General features: G+C 65.1%; 1 protein-coding gene across 1 annotated transcript in view; it reads right to left on the bottom strand.

Moving 5' to 3' along the window:
- The window catches only part of CROCC2 (ciliary rootlet coiled-coil, rootletin family member 2), a 71,575-nt gene that overhangs the window by 42,587 nt on the left and 15,914 nt on the right, over positions 1-13,074 (bottom strand). The window contains 12 exon segments of the mRNA XM_045475163.1: positions 551-751; positions 964-1,110; positions 1,514-1,658; positions 2,308-2,490; positions 4,263-4,474; positions 4,793-4,999; positions 5,158-5,247; positions 5,327-5,423; positions 6,942-7,139; positions 7,684-7,957; positions 10,899-10,975; positions 11,668-11,892. Coding sequence (XP_045331119.1) covers positions 551-751; positions 964-1,110; positions 1,514-1,658; positions 2,308-2,490; positions 4,263-4,474; positions 4,793-4,999; positions 5,158-5,247; positions 5,327-5,423; positions 6,942-7,139; positions 7,684-7,957; positions 10,899-10,975; positions 11,668-11,892 — 2,056 coding nt within the window.

The raw sequence follows: 13,074 nt of genomic DNA, 5'->3' as shown, positions 1-13,074 counted from the left end.
TCCCAGAGGAGGCAGGGGACATGTGGTCTGAATGCCACCGGGGGCACAAGGCTGCCAGCACAGGGCTCCACGCAGGGCAACACGCTGGGACTAGAAGAAAGCAACCCCGCTCAGTGGCGCTCCCCGGAGCCCGTGCTGGGCCAGAGCCTGGCGTCCACAGAAGGTCCGAGCATGCCGCGTCGGTGAACGAGCCCACGGCAAGTGGGGACGTGGTCCGGGAGGAGAGAAGACACACAGAGGGAAGCCGTGAAGCCCTTGACCCCCAAGCGTGTGGAAACCAGGGGCCAGGGGCAGGCCCTATGTAAGCGTCCTCTGCAGCTCCCCTCCCCCCATCCCCCGTCTCTACCCTCTACCAATCCCCCCCCCCCCAACTTCCGCCACCGCTGCCACCACCTCCGGGGAGCCCTCTTCGACGCCGGCTTTGAGTCTAGCCAAGTCTGTTAGCTTTGCAGCCGGAAGTCCCAGGTGCCCCGAGCCCGCCGGACTTCTGAAGGTGCCCCGTGACCCTCCACGCCCCAGAGGGGCAGGGGCAGCCCCGCGGACGCCTCACCTGGCCCACCTGCTCCTGCAGCCGGGCCCTCTGGCGCTCGAAGGCGGCCTCCCGCCCCTGCAGCTGCTCCTCCAGGCGCCCGCAGGCCTGCTGCACCGGCCCCAGCTGCTGCTCCGCCCGCGCCAGCCGCTCCAGGGCACCCGCCCGCTCCTGCTCCAGAGCCTTCTGCCGCTCCCGCAGCTGCTCCCGCTCCTGCTCCAGCTGCCGCGGGTGGGGACAGGGAGGGGTCCGCGTCCAGGCCCGTGCGCCACGCGCCACGCGCACCCTCAGTCCCGCGGGCCTGGCAGGCACCCCTGTGCCCCTGGGCCTCTCCCCCACACCCGCTCTCCGCGCAGGAATGGAGGAGTGGAGACGCGGGGTCGCCAGGGGGACCTGGGCTCAGCCACACGGCCAGCCCGGGGCCCTCGCCTCACCTGCAGGACCTGGTGGCCCAGGGCGCCTTTGTCCCGAGCCAGCCCCTCCGTCAGGGCAGCCATCTTGGCCAGGGAGTCCCTCTGCTCCACACCCTCCGACTTCAGCCGGGTCACCAGCAGCTCCAGGTCAGTGTTGCTGGACTCGGCCTGGGGCGGGGGGGGGGCGGCTGTCACCCCGACGACGTCAGAGCTGTCGGTGCTGGGGAGGGAGCGAGCCCCGCGTTGTGGAGGGAGGCATGCGAGCCGAAGCTCTGGGTGGGGCAGGGTGGGGGGGCCTCTGAGACACACGATGGGCCCCTGGGTAGTCAGGCTGCATCCAGGAGAGGTGGCAGGGTGACCAAGGGAGAGGGCACAGAGAGGCGGGTGTGGCTAGGGGTCAGGGAGGGTAGGCCGGTGCCCACTGCCTGGAGGCCCAGGAGCCCCCCCCCCCCCCCGGGTGGCTTTGGGAACTCTGGGGATGGACTGAGGGCGCAGGAGCGGGAGGAGACAAGTGAGTGGGGGGAGGTGGGCCCCAGCAGATGGTGGCAGAGGGCCAGGCATGGAAGTGTACCCGGGCCAGGGCTCTGTGCAGACCCTCCCTCTCGCTCTCCAGAACGTCCCTCTGCAGCCGGGCCGAGTTCAGCGCCTCCTGGGCGGACACCAGCTCCTTCTTGAGCCCTGAGACCTTCTCCTCCAGCTGCTCCAGGCGCCCTTGACTGAGGTCCGGAAACCAGAGGGCAGAGAGTGTGAGGTCACTTCAGGGCAAGATGGAGGGGGCACAATGGGCGGGGTGATGACCTGCAGCTCCCTGGCAGCCCAGGAGCCCCTGCAGGGCCAGGGGGTTCGTGGGTCCTGCTTCAGGGCTGGGGGTGCGGTGGTGTTCTTGGTCCATACCCTGACACCCAGGGTGAGGAGTGTGTGTGCGTGTGCACGCACGGCTCATGGCACCCGTCTCTGCTGGGCCCAGGGTGGTAGATCTGCCCCCGAGGGGTGGGGAGTGCGCCTGGGGCAGGTGTGTGGGTGTGGGGTGATGGCCCAGCCTGGAGGAGTCTGGAGAACACTTTGCCCCTGCCGCCCCATCAGGCACCCCCTCTCCTGTAGATGAGCCTGGGAAAGGGGTGGCCCTGTTGGTGGTGGGGGACACTGAGGCTGAGGGGCGTGATGCGCCCCCTCTCACCCGCCCCAGCCAGCTCCCCGCGGCCCCGCCCACCTGGTCTCCAGCTCCCCGCGGCCCCGCCCACCTGGTCTCCAGCTCCCCGCGGCCCCGCCCACCTGGTCTGCAGCTCCCCGCGGCCCCGCCCACCTGGTCTCCAGCTCCCCGCGGCCCCGCCCACCTGGTCTCCAGCTCCCGGCGGCCCCGCCCACCTGGTCTCCAGCTCCCGGCGGCCCCGCTTGCCCTGCTGCACCAGCTCTTCCTTCTGTTCCGCCCACAGCAGGAGGCTCCTGTGCAGCTCCGTGTTCTCGGCTTCCAGCCTCTGCTTCTCTGCGTCTGCACAGGCCACCTTCCCTCTCATCTCCTCCACCGCCGTTTCCAGAGCCCTTTTCTCTCTGGGAGCAGGGGAGGCAGAGGTTGGGGCAGCCCCAGGACATGGGTCCAGGGAAGGGGAGCCGAGGGACCCTCACTGGGCATAGTCAAGCCTTGGCCGGTGCCAGGAGCACGGACAGGGCAAGGTGGGCACCTGACCCCGGGGGCCGCTCAGGGCAGCAGCCTGGGGAAGCGAGGTGGGGAGCAAGAGAGACCCAAGCGTCCCCAGCCCCAGCCAGCCTTCCATACTGGGGTGGCCCCTGGTGGGCCTGTCCCCTCCTGGAGGTTGTGCGGGCCTGAAAGCAATCAGGGGTCTTGCTGCCTGGTACGTCCTGTGCTCAGCCCTCAGCCACCACGGTCCAAGCTCAGCTAGTCCTTGCAGAACTCAGCTGGAAGGAAGGGTCCCCTCCTCTGCCTGGTATCTCCCCAAATTCCACATCGGCTTGTCCTGTTCACCTTGCCCTGACGGGGGCCCCAGGCCCTTGAGATCTAGCACCTGTGCAAAGCTGTGCTCGCTGGCTGACCCATCCCTGAGCCTTCTCCGCTGCCACCCATCATCCGGGAATCTGAATCTTAGCTGCTCCCCCTCGGGCCCTCGCCCCTGAAGCTTCCATTTCCCGAGTGCCCCTTGGATCCGGCCCCTCCTCCTCCCTACACAGGGGGCCCCACCCTGGCCTGCCCACCTGTCCCCAGATGCTGCAGCTTGGCCGCCAGCAGCCAGACCAGCCCTTCCAAGCCATGGGTTTAGAAGGCCATGCCCCTGCTAAACGCCCCCAGGGCCCCACGGCCCTCTGCTCCTCAGAGTGATGGCCCACATCAACCTCACCCTGCTCTCGAGGTTTTGCGCTCCCACCTCTGCTCCCATCTGCCCCTGGGAAGGCGTCCACCCTCCAGGGAGCCCTCCACAGCCCCCTGTGGTGCCATGCCCCCACCAGGCCAGCTCCTCTGCTGGTCTTTCCCTGGGCGCCTCTGGAGGAGGGCTGGGGCTCTGTTTTCCTCAGACCTCCTGTCTCAGCACTGAGGGCAGTCAGGCCGCGCAGAGAAGGGGCCTCCCCGGGGAGGTGTCCCGCTCCCCCAGGGGTGAAGAGTGGAAGCAGCCTTACCTGCTCCCTGTCCTGCTCCTTTGGAAGCCCCCCAGCTCCTCCAGCCAGAGCCTGCTGGCCTCCCACAGCCCAGCTCACGCAGAGTGTGGATTTGGGAAGCCCCATCTAGCCCCTCACTCAGGACTATGAGGCCCCGAGGGATTCCTGTCCCACGCCTCCCCACTCCCACCAACCCCAGGGCAGTAAGATGTGCCCGGAAGCATCCAGAAAGCCTCACAGCCAACCGCACCATAGGCCACCGGGTCCACAGGACACACCAGGGGGGCCCTTAGGCCACCCCAACGGTGAGGAGAGAAGGGGTCAGGGATGTAGGGACCATTTCTGAAGGATGAGTGGGACCCCTGGCAGGAGTCCTGGGGGTCAGGGGGGAGCGGGAGGTGGGAGAACACGTGGAAGTGGAGCCAGGCTGCACTTTGGGGATGCAGCAGCACGGGCAGGGCACACGCTCAGCCTGGGCTTCAGGAAGCTGCGTCCTGGGCAGCGGCAGGGCCCAGACGACCCCAGACGAGGGAAAGGGGACTCAGAGCAGGCCCGGGGCTGCAGGGACAAGGCCAGGCCAAGGGAGGTGGCCTTGCCAGGAGCAGTTTCTCTCCTGGGGATGGGACCCTCTTTGTGGCCTGTGGGCAGGCCTTATGGGGGAAGGCCCCCCAGGCTGGCACTGCCCGGCCCGCCCTGCTCAGCCCTCCGGTCACCTTTGCAAGAGCTCGCTGGACGCCCTGCAGCGCTGTGCCTCGCAGCTCTGCGCCTCCAGCTCGCGCAGGAGGTCCTCGGGCTCCCGCACCTGCTCCTGCGCCCGCTCCTGTAGGAGCCTCCTTGAGGCCTGCAGCTCCCGCTGGGCCTCCGACAGCTGCTCCCGGAGCCTGGCTGCCACCGCCTGGGAGGACCCCAGCTGCAGGCGCAGCTCCTGCCCCGAGGAGGGGGTGCGGCGTGAGTCACTCTGGCCTGCGTAGGCCTTGACCACAGACTCCCCCAGAAAAGATGCACTTAAGATGGGGACCCCCTCCCTGGGACTATAGGGCTTGGGCACAGGCCACGCGGAGACCCTTCCTCTCAAAGACCCCTGGCTCCCGTCTGGGGCACCCAGGTCCCCCTTCCTGTGGCCCCAGGGCGAGCCACCAGCAGGCCCTGTAATGGCACTTCCGGCCTGGGTTTCAAAGCTGCGCCTGGTGGAGACCAGGCCACTGCTTCGCCTCCGGGGCCCCTGTGGACTGAGGCCGCCCACCTGCTCCAGCAGCCGCCACCTCTCGATAGCCGCGTGCACAGCCTGCAGCGCGGGGTGCAGGGCGTCCAGGGCGTGGGCCCGCGGTGGGGACACCCCGCGGTGGGGGGACGCAGAGCTCCCGGGCCTCTGCACTTGGCCCTGTGCCTCCTGAGCTTCGGGACCGCCGCTGCACGCCCGCTCCGGGCACCCTGCGTCTTCCTGGGCCACCTTCAGGGTTCAGAGAGGAAGGGACGGAGGGGAGAGAGCTCAGGGCTGTGGCCACATGGGGACCTTCCAGATCACGACGTCAGGGCTCAGCTGGGACCATCGGGATCCTACGGTTCATGCTCTGCTTTACCGCGGGAAGGACCAAGATGGGCCAGCACCTCTGTGATGCTCTCCAAGACACGCTGTAGGGCTTCAACTTGGTCCTCCAAAGTGTCCGCTGCCCGCTGGCCTCCGCTGCGCCGGGACTCCTGCGGCCGGAGCAGACTCCTCAGCGGGGCCGGCAGGTGGACCCCCGCCCTGCACCTGCCTCTTCTCAGCCCCACGCACCAGTTTCTGGACATCCATTTTGAGGGAAGAGATGGTTCTCTCCTTCTTCGAGTTTTGTTCTGTGAGCTTCTCCACCAGCAGCGTCTGCTCAGAGAGTCTGGAGAAAAGTCGGGCGTTGGGGGAGGGGTTGTCAGAGCAGAGAACGAAGCCCAGAGCATACGTGGGCCCCGAAGATGTCCAGGCGGTGTCCAGATCCCTCCTGTGCTGTGGCCGCCTCTGTCTGAGTGGGCCTTGGTGCCTTGTCTGATCAGACGCTTCTCTTCTGCTCTAGAGCCTTCGGTGGCCCCCACTGTCTCTGGAGCCAAGTGCAGAATGAGAGTTCAGCATTCAAGACCCTCACGCTGACCCTGGCTCTGCCCTCCAGCTTCATGGCCAGTGGCTTCCTGAGGCCTTGCCCCTGTCCATAGGGCACAACAGACGCAAGCAGCCACTTCTGGGCCCTGGGCCCAGCGGCTTCCTCTGCCTGGATCACGTCCAGTGCTGTAAGTCTAACAGCAGGTGACGTTATTGTCCCTTCCTGCCCGGGAGCCACCTTCTTCTCAAAGACCTGGGTCTCCCCTCTGTGGCCCCTGGGTCTCCCCTCTGTGGCCCCGGCTCTCCTTTCCTGTGGCCCCGGGGTCTCCCTTCCTGTGGCCTGTGGCTCTCACTTCCTGTGGCCCTGGGGTCTCCCTTCCTGTGGCCCCTGGCTCTCACTGCCTTGGCCGCGGGGTCTCCCTTCCTGTGGCCCCGGGGTCTCCCTTCCTGTGGCCCCCTGGCTCTCACCTCCTGTGGCCCCTGGCTCTCCCTTCGTGTGGCCCTGGGGTCTCCCTTCCTGTGGCCCCTGGCTCTCACTGCCTTGGCCCCGGGGTCTCCCTTTCTGTGGCCCCGGGGTCTCCCTTCCTGTAGTCCTGGGGTGTTCCGCTCAGGCCTGGCAGAGCTGCCCCTGCAGGCTGAGCTGGGCCATCTGGCATCCCCGGGCCCTGCAATCATGCTCCTTTGGGGCTAGTTAGGGTTCGTTTCACTCAACTCACCCCCTGAGGGCGGGACAGCTTTCTTCCCCTCAGCCTGGCAGGTGTTTGTGGCCAAGGGAGCCCCAGACCCCTCGGTTCTGTGGAACTGTGCCCTGGGGCCGGTAGGAGAGGCCTCCCCAGGGAGCTGTCCCCCCATTTCCTGCTGAAGCTGCTCTCAAGAGATTTCTGAGCTGCAGACGTGGGTTCTGTGTCCAGAACCTTCTGTGCTTACTCGCAGACTCCACCTCCACCTGCCTTAGCTTCTTAAATGGTCTATCTCAAAGCAGGCATCCCCCCTTTGCAGGAAGGTGCTCTTAGGCCTGAAAGTTTCCCTTCTGGGAACAGCAGAGACATGCCCGCTGCAGTGTTCATGGAAGCCCTCGGATGTCGGGAGCTGTACCTTGGCCTCGGGGGGGGTGGGTTAGGGTTGCGTGAGCCCAGTGACCTGGGGACCGTCCCTGGGCTACCAGCAGGGTGGGAGAAGCAGGATGCTGGGTGCAGATCAGGAGGCAAAGCTGTGCACGGGCCACGGGCCTGAGTCTCAGAACCGGCAGCTGCCTGGGAGACAGGACAGGGCGGGGTGGCCCTTCCCCGCCTCCGTCCACCCTCGGGCCCCCAGCACCCACCTGGCCTGGAGCGCCACCTTCTCTGCGTCCCAGCGGCCCTGCAGCTGCAGCGTCTCCCGCACCTGGCCCCGCAGCCGCTGCTCCAGGGCGCCCGCCGCACTTCTGGCCGCCAGCCGCAGCCTGGAGCCCAGGGCCAGGCAGGCCGTTTGCAGGCGCCCGGCTGTCCTGGCCATCTCCACGCGCATGTCAGTGAGAGCCCTGGGAGACCAGAGCAGCACCCCCTGCTGAGCCTCGGGACCGTCCGGGGGGAGGGCAGGATCCGGTCACATCGGCCTGCCCTCTACCACGGCAGCCCCCTCCCCGGCCATCTTCAGGAGAAGCCCCCACCACCAGGTGTGCACTGTCCCCTCGTCACAGCCAGGGAGGGCGTGCAGGGGCCGGGCCAGGCCAGACCGGATGGGCTGTCTGCCTCCATCAGGACGCCGGCCCTCCGACCCTCAGCCTCCCCCTGTGCGAATGGGGGTGCCGTCTTGTACCTCGAGGCTCCCAGGTCAGACCTGTGTGAGGTGCCGGAGGGATCCCAGGGCCCCTGAAGCTCCCCCCTCTGCGGCGGCCCCCCAGCTGGCCTGCCCCGCCGTCCTCTCTCCCCTGCACCCTTGTCCATCTCGGTCTGTCCATTCTTGCTTCTCCCCCCGCCACCCGCCCCTCCTGCCTGTTCACCGCACCTGTGGGGCCAGTGCGAGGTCCAGACAGGTCCGGACGCCCCATCTCCCCCACCGCCCGGTGGACCCTATGGCGTTACCTCTCTGCGGTTGTGCGCAGCTCGGCCAGCTGTACGCGGAGTGCGGTGACCTGTCTCCACAGGAGGAGGAAGTCCTGGGACCCTCCCGAGCGTGTGCGCCGGATCTGCGAGCAAGAGGCCTGAGTCTGCTCAGGCGTGCGAGGCGAGTGCAGCCTGCAACCCCACCGGCCTCTCCACACTGCCTCTCCCGGATCCTCTGTGGGGAGCACACCCATATCACCTGTGGCTCTGCAGCCCCCTTTCCCAGGGGCTCGTCTTCCCAAAAGGGGCAGTGCTCACTCCCCCACCTCGCAGACCTGGGGAGGGGGCCACATCCAGCTCCTGCCCCGACCTGGGACTCACCCAGCCTGGTCTCCCCGCCGGGGTGGGAGGTACTTGGCGACCCTCAGCAGCCACCCCACTCCCAGCCTGGGGGGGGGCGGGGAGGCCAGGTTTCCCCCCTTCCTCCAGCACCAGGACAGCAGCTGTCACTCTAGGGGGGCCCCAACACGTCCAGGGACACAGAAGCCTCTACCACTCAGAGCTCATGGCGAGGCAGTGGGGAAGCCGCCCGCTAAGACGGGGCAGAGTGAATGGGGAGTAATGGCGGAGCAGGAGGCTACAGCAGGACTGTGGGGCGGCGGGGGAAGAGGGGAGAGTGGAGGCGGGAACGGGACAGAGCCATGTGTGGCCAGTGGCACCAGCCTTTCAGAGAACTGAGCTGAAGCCCCGGCGTCCTGAGTCTCCATGCCACCTCCCCTGTCCCTGGTCCCTGGGCTGCGTCCTGAGTGCTGACTTCCGGGACCCCCAGAGGGCTCACCGCATGCCCAGTGCTTTCCCACACTCCTCTGTCCCCTGCCTGTCACAGCGCAGCCTGGCTGCTTCCTGACACAAAGTGACCTCACCTTTCCCAGCTCTCAAGACCCACACACTCTCCAACCTTCACAGAGCCTCTGCTGCAACCCCTGTCCTGACCCCACATCTGAGGTCCCCCCCCCACCCAAGCCCTGTATGCCTTCTGTAGGGAAAGCCCCTTGGTGCCCGGGGCCGGGGTCCTCTGTGCACTCACACTGCACCTCCCAAACCCCATTGTGATCAGCAAAGAGCAGGGATCAGACATGCCTTGCAGTACCGGATGCCTGGACGGACCTGTCCAATAACAGCGATTAGCTACATCAGATTCCAGGCTTCACAGCTCCCTGAGGGCAGGCTGGGCTGGCCCACGTGGTAGGGAGCACTCGGGCAGGGACCCCTGACCCACACGCTAGGGAGCACTGAGGCCAGAAACCGGCGAGGTCAGGAACTTGAGAGGAACATCGGCGGCCAGCCTCTTGCCAAACTGAGCAACTTGAACGTGCCTCCTTGACCACAGGGGCTCGGGATGCAGAGGAAAGGGTGAGGCCCATCCAGAGGTGGAGTCTGCCCACGCTCGTGAGTGAGATCTCTCTGGAGGGTGTGCCGGAGCTGACTGAGCAGGACACACAGGTGCACACGTCCGCACTCACACGTGCTCACAGCCCTGCCCACAGGGCACTGTGAGAAGGCACAGGGGACACAGAATGTTTGTGTCCCCTGAAAGTCCTATGCGGAAACCTCATCCCCGGTGGGACTGTATTTGGAGGCGGGGCTTTCAGGCTCCACCCTCATGATGGAGTTAGTGCCCTTATAAAAGGGCCCCAGAGCGCTCCCTCGCCCCCTCCACCGTGTGTGGTTACGGGGAGAAGGTGCTATCTCCGACCCGGGGAGCATCACACACTGAACAGTCTCCCACCTTGATCGTGGCCTTCCTGCTTCCAGAACCGTGAGAGAGAAACGTTAGCGTAACATAGCACCCCTCTCCAACCCCCGGTCTGTGGTGTTCTGTGACAGCAGCCTGAATGGTAAGACAGGAAGGAAAAAAATCCCCCCTCTGGATTTGGAACCACACATCAGCCTTTATGCCACCTGAATTCACATAACCTGGGCGGTTTAAAAAAAACTCAGGTTGAAAATTTGCTTCAATTCTAACAGGTCCAAAGACTGTTAGAGCCCCGGGTACTTGTCAGAAGTGAACGGAAATCCTTTCTGGAAGATGCCACATCCACTCTAGGTTTCGAAGAACTTTCACAAAGTTGCGAGAAAAATAAGCAGCTTGTGGTTTAAGAAATTTTTTTTTAAATCACTAAAGACACAAGGAAACAGCACTAACCTTAAAGAACTTGGACGTCAGAACATCAGGCACAGCTTGGAACATAACTATTTAATTTGCATCAGCAAGTAAACCAGGAGCTTGACCATGAGTTAAGTGTAAGATATTTGGAAGAGAATCAACCAGAATCCTTAAAGATGAAAAACACGGTATTTGGGATTTAAGCAAAGCAGGCAGGTTTAACAGAAATTGGACGCCGAAGACAAAATTACTGACCAAGTAGGTATATTTGAAGAAATTATCTAGAGTGTAAGCCAGGGTGATACAAAGAAAGCAGACACGAAGGTTCCGATGGCTGTGGGCGGAGCCACCAAGTGGGGAGGAGAGAGCGTGAGCCCAGGCAGGGCTCAGAGGGGGAAGCGCTCCGTTCCAAAAATAACAGAAGACACAGAACCCTGGTGAATCCGAAGCAGGATAAACAAAAAGAAAGCTGCACATAGACACACGCTAGTAAAAACTGCAGAACAGCAAAGTCAAAGCGGGATCTTCCAGCAGCCAGGGGAGAGGACAGATCGCCTGCGCGAGGAGTCTAGCGGAGTCACAGGCGCCTGGAGCTGAGCGCTGGGCGGCGACGGGGGAGGAGACAGAGACAAAGGGTCTTTAAAGCACTGGGAGAAAACCCCCGCTGACCAGCGGGACGTCCTTTCAAGGACGAGGAGGAGGGGGAGATAAAGACCCTCGACAAGCCCAACTCGAGACCAGGCATCCAGGGGCCTTGTTTCCACTCAGCGGTCACAAGCCCGCAGTGAGAGGAGGAGGGGCTGCCTCGAACACGCCCCCTGCCTCACAGGGGTGGGGGTGGGGGGTCCTGCCATCAGCTCCTCCTCTGTCATGTGATGATGGACATGGCCCTCTGAGTGACACACACCCTTGGCTATGCCTCGGGCGGCCTTCTGTGCAGCAGGGGGCACCCCCAGCCTCTGATGGCAACAGCAACCACAGAGGGCTGGGCACAGGGCCCCCCACCTGCTCCCTGGTGGGAGGTGCAGTGACCGGGGGGGCTTGTGGAGGGATGTCTGTGTAGGGTCGGCCTGAGGCCCAGGCCCACAGGGGCCACCTCGGCCTCCTTTCCCTGGAGGAGGCCGTTTTCCAGGCAGCGTCTGGGAGGAATCCTGCCAGTGGTGTCTGCAGAGGACAGGGGGAAGGCCGTGGGGACACCTGGGCCCCTTTAGGGTTGGCTGCAGCTACAGAGGCCTGCCTTGCCCCCGGCCATGCCCCTTTCCAGGGCCCGGGTCCGGTGACACATCAGCGCATGAAGGCCTCTTTTCACTCGGTGCTCACCAGCCTATTGTGGGGAGACCTGGGGGGGGGCATCATCTGTGTCAGGCATCTGCCCCGGCTCCCGCCAGGGGTCTTGCCATTGGTGACCACCGGCTGAGGCTGTGCCTGGAGCACTGTGCCCTGAGCCCCCGGAAGGACTTAGGGATTCAGAAAACTGATGGGGGGGGGGGCAAGGTCACAGCAGGGGGCCCTGCTGGCCCTGGCCACGGGCTGGGAGCAATGGTGTGGCCCCCGCCCTTGCAGTCAGGACACGGCAAGGAGTCGGGCCCACGGAGACCACCTCTCTCAAAAATGGGGCAGGACGTGGCCCTGTGACCTTGTTCTACTTTCCAAGTCTGTTCTTGGGGTCCTGCTCGCCTTTTCTCAAGGAAGGGTCTCCTTACCCTAGCGTCCCCCACAAAGTAGACTGCAGGGGCCCAGCCGAGGGCCGAACGTGCTGCGGCAGGAGGTCAGCGGCCTTGCCCCCGGGAGGGGGGGGAGGGGAACCACAGTGGGAGCCAATTCACCCTGTCCTGGTCCCCACTGCCTACCCCTACCGCCAGCCAAAGCGCCGGATCAGGTGGCCCCTGCCGACGGGCAGAAGCGGGCAAAGCACCTGTGTCTCTGCCCGGTGCCGTGCCTCCCTCAGCTCCAGCTGGCCCCGAAGGTGAAGTACGCCGTCCGTCGTCCTGGCCAGCTCCTCGGCCAGCCTGTCATTGGCCTTCTTCATGTGCCCCAGCTGCTCCCGCAGAAGGGTGTTCACCTGGGAGAGCCCCGTGCTCCTGGACGGGCAGACACCACAGCAGCTCGGCCACGGCCCGGGGCTTCTAGAAAGGCTCCCTGAGACCCAGCCGCCCCAGCTCAGGCCCGAAGGCCGCAACCGCTCCTAAGCAGCACTGGCCACCTGCAATGAGTCCCCGATGGCTCCCCCAACTGGGGCCAATTTCTGAGTGCCACCCTGGCCCCCTCCTCCTTCTCTGGGATGCCTGCTCTCCCTCCCCCGCAACATGGGCTCTCCTGGCCACGTCCACAACCGTACCACCTCGGCCGTCTCCGTCCCTTGTGCCGAGGGGAGCCCTCAGACAGACTGCTCAGAGGGGCAGCGCTGGGAGCTGAGGGACGGGCCTGGGGGGAAGGGGCAGGGCAATGCAGAGAGCAAGTTAGGCAAGCCCCCCCCCCCCATCCCCTGAAGGCGGCAGCCCCCGTTACCGTTACCGTGGAGGCCTTTCTCCACCGAAAGCAGCCGAGCTGGGTGGAGCCAGTATCCAAGAGCCAGCCCTCCCAGCCAGGCTTCAGGGCCACAGAAAAGACCTTCTCTGTTCCTCTTTGCAACTCAGGCATCACCCTCCTCCTGGGGTATTACCTCCCCCACCCCCCGCCCCCGCTGTTTTTGGAAAACTGGTTTTCCAAATGCTTCCCGGCACTTTCCTTCTTTTTCCAGAGTCCCCGAGGACAAAGCAAGTAACGGGAAGTAGTCCACACGTGTCCTAACCTCCCCCAGGTCCGGAGACGCAGCCATGCTCAGGGGCTCAGCCCCACTGGCTGCCCTCCCTGCAGTGTGGAGACATGTTCTCCCTTTCCAGGGATGCTGTCCTGGAGCCTGGGGGTTCGGGGGCCACCTCTGGAGGGCTGAGGTTACCCCTGGGGGTGCCGGGCCATGACCCATGCTTGCCAACAGTGAACGGATGAGCCCCTGACCATGACGTCAGAGTGGCTTGGCACCTAAGTGGCCTGGGAGTCAGGGCCAGAGTGTGAAGAAGGGTGGGGTTGAGGGCAGCACCCCCAGGGACCCCGGGACTGGCTGTGCCAACCACGGGCCACAGTCAGTTCAGGGGACCCGCCAGCAGTACTGGCCAGAGCGGCAGCCTCGGCAGGCGGCGGGGCCGAGAGGAGGCAGACGTGGGGGAGCAGGGCCGGGGGGACCCTCAGACCTGGGGGGCCTGCACCCCACGCCCGAGGCCCAC

The sequence above is a fragment of the Leopardus geoffroyi genome, chromosome C1, assembly GCF_018350155.1.
Source record: "Leopardus geoffroyi isolate Oge1 chromosome C1, O.geoffroyi_Oge1_pat1.0, whole genome shotgun sequence".
Taxonomy (NCBI): Eukaryota; Metazoa; Chordata; class Mammalia; order Carnivora; family Felidae; genus Leopardus; species Leopardus geoffroyi.
Note: the sequence above shows the minus strand (reverse complement) of the source record. Positions and strands in the feature narration are given on the sequence as shown.